General features: G+C 31.5%; 1 protein-coding gene across 2 annotated transcripts; it reads right to left on the reverse strand.

Annotated features, from left to right (window-relative positions):
• Positions 1-257: 257 nt before the first annotated feature.
• Positions 258-3,940, reverse strand: LOC110806372 (uncharacterized). Of its 2 annotated transcripts, XM_088209951.1 has the most exons (11): positions 3,914-3,940; positions 3,505-3,840; positions 3,267-3,396; positions 2,919-3,088; positions 2,503-2,770; positions 2,337-2,392; positions 2,045-2,171; positions 1,799-1,968; positions 1,426-1,708; positions 656-825; positions 258-522 (listed from the first exon to the last, which is right to left on the reverse strand). In XM_088209951.1, exons 2-11 carry the CDS (start codon positions 3,803-3,805, stop codon positions 356-358), a joined length of 1,842 nt encoding a protein of 613 aa, XP_088066077.1. In that variant the 5' UTR covers positions 3,806-3,840; positions 3,914-3,940; the 3' UTR covers positions 258-355. The 2 variants fall into 2 exon arrangements, with proteins under 2 accessions (XP_088066077.1, XP_088066078.1); XM_088209952.1 differs by lacking the exons at positions 3,505-3,840; positions 3,914-3,940 and having other exon boundaries at positions 3,295-3,396.
• Between the last annotated feature and the right edge of the window lie 3,112 nt (positions 3,941-7,052).

Raw genomic sequence — 7,052 nt, forward strand, 5'->3', positions numbered from 1 at the left:
TTCAACGAGTCTTTGTCATCTAATTACTCGAAGTTGTGAGACACCCTTATTGTGCCATTTTGGTCCCGATTTTGGGATGTCTTTGCTCATACTTTTCAATTATAATTCACTCAATTTTGCTATATATATAGTTGAATGAACACCCGACCAATCTTGTCATTACAGTTATCAATGAACTAATATCTTCTTCTCAGTTGTAAATTTTTAGTTCTTATATGAATAAATAATTTTACATTCATTCAACTTAGTCTACAACATAATTAAAATAAAATTCTCATAAACATAACTGAAGGATATGATATTTTGGTAGTACATTGTCCATTAAATATATATATATATATATATAATCAAGAATCTAAATTTCCAACAAAATATCTTGCATAACTATGGAAGTAAATATCACCTCGATTATTAAGGTATCTTCGCGAATATAACCTTTTGATTCATTGAGTAGATCTACTAATGAAATAAATTTTGAAAAACCCCAAGCCTTCCATGGAGGGTATCTAAATGTATTAGTCACTGAAAACCAAATAGATTTAAAAAATAATATTAGAAATTTCTTTTAGAAAAGTGTGAAGTTGAAAAATAATGAACTTGTAACTGAAAAAAAAAAACTATGCGATCAAATGTATATGTGAAAGTTTGAACTTACATGACATCTGAAAATGGTTACTAGTGACTTGATCTCTTATTCGAAAATTGCACATTATCTTATATTCCTGCTTCAAAGGTAAGGATTTTGCATTAACTAAGTATAAGTAGAGTGAGAGCCATTTGTCAGCTACTTCTTTCGTATCTCCTTTTGGATAAATTGCTAAGTGCCTGAAATAATAGATGATATAAATTAACTAACAAGATTTAATTTTAGCAAATTTAGTTTTTTTTTAAAAAAAAAAATTGAAAGTTTTTAAACTTTTGTGGCTATCCTAACTGAAGGAACCTAATTGCTCGAAATGTTCTTTTCACTCAAAAACTAATTGGTTCCCTAAGATTAAGTTCAACAAGATCAATATAATCTCATAAACACATCATTGAGCTAAATCTTTAGTCCCACTGAATTAAACATTATAAAGCAATCACTGTCAATCTATAAAATACCCGTAAAATAAAAAATTCTACGTTTTCAATGATACTTGAATTCATAATTTTTAAATAAAATATAAAAATTTTAATCACTCGCCTAATATACTATTAATTTTGGCAAACTCATTAACTGTAAGAGCAATAAATACTTATACATACATATATACCCGTAAAATAAAAAATTCTACGTTCTCAATGATACTTGAATTCATAATTTTTAAATAAAATATAAAAATTTTAATCACTCGACCAATATACTATTAGTTTTGGCAAACTCATTAACTGTAAGAGCAATAAATACTTATACATACATATATAGATATTATATAACATACATACCATTTTCTTCCACATATGGTGAAAGTCTCGGACTCATGTATTTTCGAGTTTAATGTGCTAAAGTTGTAAATCGGCCAAGTGTATGTGCTGCAATTAGCAGGATCTTTTGTCATAATATCTTTGTTGCACATATGCCTAATAATAAATATCTCAAGACCAAATAGACAACGATCGTTAACAAGAAATCCACTCTGAGGATCATTGAATGTCTTCTGGGAGACTAAATGAGTAAAACCCAATTCTTTCGTGATTCCATTGAAGCACTTTGGAACCCCATCAGCATCTGTATGTATTAATTTAAACATTTTAATGCATTTTTATTGTGTATGTATGTACATATATATATGAATTAATTTTATGTGAGAAAAGATACCTTGGAAAATGTGGTACTTGTTTCTTATTTGGTCAAAAACAAACATTTTAAAGTTCACATTCACCTCCCACCCAGAAGGAAATGTTCCTTCCTTTAAAATTTCCAAGTAAAGAGAAATATAACCACTTCCATTTCTTTCCTTACATCCTTCAGGATAAAGACATAACTTCCTGCAATTCAGAAAAAAATTATAAGATTATTTACAACTATATATATAATATATATACACATATATATCTAGAATACCAGTTTAAACCTCCAGCTTCAAAAGTGTCAAATTCATGTCTTTGGATATTGTCTTTGCAAAGCAATGAGAATGATTTTATTTCGAATATATGAGCCGGTGGAAAATCTCTTGTGGTTCTTAAAATTCCTGAAAGTATGAATATAAAATCAGCTTTCAATCTCAACAAAACAAAAAAGAAAATTGCAAACTATTTTCCCATAGTAAATACTTGGTACTTATAAACTACTCCTACTTATATTAAGGTGTATTTTAATGTATTGTTTAAGAGCTTCATTTATCAATTATATATACCTTCACTTTGATTTAATTGCAAAGAGGAATCTTGTGAAATAGGAGCTATCAATTTCCTATAATGAAAAAAGATAACTATTTATCATTAAACATCAATTAATTCCATAATTAGAAGGGATTATATATTAACTGGAAGTATATATAGTTTACTTGTACAATCACTTACTCTTTTTTCGTTTTAGTGACAAGAGCATTAGAGATGTTAGTATAGTATCCTTGAGACTTCAAACGAGATATCTGAACTGAATTATCTTTAACAAAAAGATTATCGTATTCTCGAGTTGATTTAGCAACAAAAACCTCTACGCCAAATACACAAGAATCCTCAAAAAGGTATCCATTATTTTCCTCTTTAAAATTTTCAAGAGAAAGAAATTTTGCAAACCCCAATACTGTTCGACTTCTGTTAAAAACTCTCATCGGTCGTTTAGCATCTGCATACAAATTAAATTATGTATGAAAAGTTATTAAAAATCTTTATTAATGTGCAAGCAATTTGAAAAAATAATTAAAGACATTCATTAAAAAATTTATATATATATATATATATTAAAAAGGAAAAACATTATTTAATGAAGTTACCTTGGACTGCAAGAAACTTCCCTTGTAATTGCTCTGAGACAAAAACTCTCAGATCAACATTGACTTCAAACGTAGGAGGTAAGGAAATTGTGTCTTCCATTGCCAAGTAGAGGGAGATGTGGTTTTCCCCTCCTGCCTTTTCATTTCCATTCGGGTACAGAATCAACTTCCTAATCAATTTACTATTTCATCATCATATTGACATATATATATATACACATTATATATAATAAATAACTTATGGTATTAATGTTTAGAAATAGCTTATATGTAAATGTTTAATATGCATATACATACATGTGTAATAACTCACTAATTATAAAAGATGATATATAAAATATAACACACCATTTATAACCTCCTACAAGGAAGACACCTGATTCAACTTTTTTCACTTGTGACTCCAATAATGATGAAAAATTATTTATTTTGAATACGTAGTGACGCGGTGGCTGATCTCTTATGTGTTTCAAAAGTCCTGAAGAAGAATTACTTAATTAATTCACCAAAACCTGTATACACACACATATATATATATATATATAAATATATATTTAGAATAAAAGAAGTGAGGAAAGAGAATTACCAGATAAAGTTTCTGTTTGATGAATGTACTTGTAACTATATTTTTTAGTGAGTACTTTATTGTAACTATCAGTAATTCTTGAATCTGACAAATTACGATCTCCAAAAGTTGTAGTTTGGGAGCCAATAGTATCCCTAACAGAAATACTATGACCAAAATCATGGGAGCCAGTAGTATCCCTAACAGAAATACTATGACCAGAATCAGCATCATACACATAATCCTCTTCGTCTGAATGATCAATATATTCTTTTTCCATTTTCATTGCTACTGCTTTAACTTCAAACACTTGAGTATCCATAATATATATATGTGTATATATCCTCCAAGCAGAACCTATATAAAGAAAAAAAACTAGGTTAGCTTGGGAACAAACAATTGAAAAATTGATATATTATGCAATCCTTACTTGATCTTTTTTCTTATATTCTATGATTTTATTTCAGCAAGAGAGTTCTACTTATATAATCCACTAACTATACTTTTCTTGAGTTTAAAGAAAACGATATTCTATACTTCAATTTACACATACAAGTAAAGCATTTGATATAAACCTTTTTACTTGTTGCTAAAGTTTAATATATAATTTAATTTATGCTATATTGTTTGGTATATCATTGTACGTAGAAGGAAGAAAAACTAAGATAGAATTAATCATATAAAATTAGAACATATTGAATTTAAATAATTTATATATAGAAAACAAGTATATAATTGAGACGTTGTAGTAACCAATAAATAATAAAACAAGTACCAATTATGAATTACCGGGGATTAGAATGAGATTTCTCAACGGAATAAATTATATATAAAAGAATTAAAATGATGGTATTTGACTCTAAATTATTTTGTATATAGGCTCCCCAATTTATTGTCATATGAAGTTGTATTATGAGTGACTGGCTCAACAAGTTTTTTTTTTGTAACCGGTTCAACGAGTTTAAATATTATACAAATATTTTACTTGCCAAAGGTTGTGATTTCTTCTTTTTAATCCAACGGATTTGATTAGATTAGTACTAATTTAACGACATGTTCAAGAATGAAAAAAACATGACATTGACATTGACAAGCACAACATCCGAGTACACAAAACAACAACACTTAACTCATTTTGCAGAATTTGATCGATGTAACTTTTGTACCTGAATGATCAAAATTTTTTTCTTCCATTTTCTTAATTACATGTACAAGTTGAAATATGTGAGGATACATATATACACGCATGTAGATCATCCATGCAAAAACTATATAGAGAAAAATAAGTAGGTTAGACTGGATACAAACAATTAAAAAACTGATATATATTATGCAAATCCTTACTTGCCATTTTTCTTATATTATATGATTTTATTTCGAGGAGAAAGTTCTAATTATACAATCCATTACTTGTGGAAAAAGAGACATACTTTTCTTTGGCTAAAAAGAATAAATATACCATACTTTGATTTACACATGCAAGTAAAGCATTTGATGCAAGCTTTTTACTTACATATCACTCTAAGAAAAGCATTTGACACTTCTTTTTTAAAGATATGTAGTTTCAATTTCATACCAAATTCAAACCTCAAGAATATTTAAAGATCAAAACATGAACTGAAATTAAAGTGTAAAATATACAAGCTTATTTATGATAAAGAGGACTGAATTAGACAATACATTGCATACAAATTTGAGGAACTAAGACGACAAAAAAAATGTAAAAATTAAAGAGAATGAGTTGTTCTTCTCTTCGTAAACCTCTATATTAGCATAACACTTCTTAATTTTCTCAAATTAGTAAATGTAGAAACTTGCGAGCATATTTTGACACAGTCATATTCCCTTAGATCAACTATACAAACTCCATCTCCTTCAGATGTCAGAGATGTTCTGGAAGATATTTTGCACGAAAAGTCACCAGGAACTGTTCCCAAGTAACTGGAATAGGCAGGGTGGTCTGTTTGAGTTCCTACCAATGGTCTGCTTCTCCACTAGCATGTAGGTAGCAAGGTTGACTTTCTGTTCGGGAGTCACTCCTAGGGTCTTGAAGGTCTTCTCTATCTCTGTTAACCAGTACTCGGCATCTTTGAAAGAGAATCCCCCTGCAAAAGTAGATGAGTTTAATCTCTTATACCTCTCTATGTAGCTTGGGTCCATCATGGGAGGAGTTGGGTCCCGTGGAAGAGGGACTAGGCCATGTTGAGGATGGATTGGGTGGCCCTGGGGTGGTACTTGTTGATACAGTGGGGGCACCAAATTGTACTGTGGTGGTACCGAGTGGTACTGTGGTGGTGCCGAGTGGTACTGTGGTGGTGCCGAGTGGTACTGTGGCTGGGGTACCGGAGCATACTGTGGTGGTGCCGGGTGGTACTGTGGAGGGGTAGGGTCATACTGGGGTGGCTCAACCTATGGTAGCGGGGGAGGGTCCGGTAGCTCCCTCCTTTCCTCCCAGCCCTACTGAGCAGCAATGAGTCTCTCCAGCATCTCAAATATCTAGTCAACATCTTCTCTAAGCGAGCCATCTCGGGCTGCTCAGTTTAGTGGGGGTTTTCCTCTCCTCATCTATATGTACCTGCATTTCACAAGGAACGGTTGAGTGATAATCCATTGTTTTAATGTTTCCTAGAAATTTTGTGTAAAGAGTGAGTCCGAGGAACCTGGCTCTAATACCAACTATAATGGCTCCGAAAATATCCAAAGGAATAAAAGATAATTAAGGTGCATAAGCGTAATAAATGTTCAAGGTTTACATTCCTTACACAAATAACTTAAAGTATCAAACAGTGTTACAGAATTCACACTTTTGAAAGAAACATAAGAATAAGGAAATAAACGGGAACTAAAGAAATCTAGCATCTACTCGCAATCCTCCTGCGGATCGGGCTATGGAACCTGGTCCTCTTGATCTGAAATGGTTAAATAAGAGATGAGTTATACTAGCCCAGTAAGGATATCACACTATATCACCAACACAGAAGTAAAGGTTGGTATAAAATCAAAACACTAATGGAGTACTTAATTTAAACCAATACATTTATTAAAAATAAAACCATTTACCGTTCACTTACCATAGTGGGATTCATAAAAACAACCTATGCAGACAATAATATCATACAGATCGTAATTTCATATAAAATCAGTAACATAACACATATCATAAGTCTATATACATCGTCAATAAACCAAACAATAACTGTCACTTTTTCCATCAGCCTACTAGTATCCATGTGGGTTCATAGGGATGTCCCCTCTACACACGAACCCTTTCCTTTAACAATCTTAATTACGAGTCGTTCCCATACACCGTCCGGTATGAGTGTCAAATTATTAAACCTTAATACCCCGTCCAGTATGAGGGTAAAGCGGGTCGTCCCCATACCCCGTCCAATGTGAGCACCAAATTATCATGTCTCCATACCCCGTCTAGTATGCGACAATGTTCACGGTAGGGTTTTTTATGTACCCGGTCCGTCCACCATCTCTCAGGATATCCAGTAAGGCTGCCGTCTTCATTTATTCATCTTCCCACACAACTTTTCCATTTTTCGTTAGTCTCCATTTTCCAA

The sequence above is a fragment of the Carica papaya genome, chromosome 8 (genome assembly GCF_054855325.1).
Source record: "Carica papaya isolate Zhongbai chromosome 8, ASM5485532v1, whole genome shotgun sequence".
Taxonomy (NCBI): domain Eukaryota; kingdom Viridiplantae; phylum Streptophyta; class Magnoliopsida; order Brassicales; family Caricaceae; genus Carica; species Carica papaya.

What these genes read in the sequence shown, in the direction of transcription:
- LOC110806372 (XM_088209951.1), bottom strand. Translation starts at nt 3,805, where the DNA reads ATGGATACTCAAGTGTTTGAAGTTAAAGCAGTAGCAATGAAAATGGAA. An exon ending in GAAGTTTCTTGCAGTCCAAG is followed by an intron (nt 2,771 to 2,918) that starts GTAACTTCATTA and finishes ATTTGTATGCAG; the next exon opens with ATGCTAAACGACCGATGAGA. An exon ending in CAAGTACCACATTTTCCAAG is followed by an intron (nt 1,709 to 1,798) that starts GTATCTTTTCTC and finishes TAATACATACAG; the next exon opens with ATGCTGATGGGGTTCCAAAG.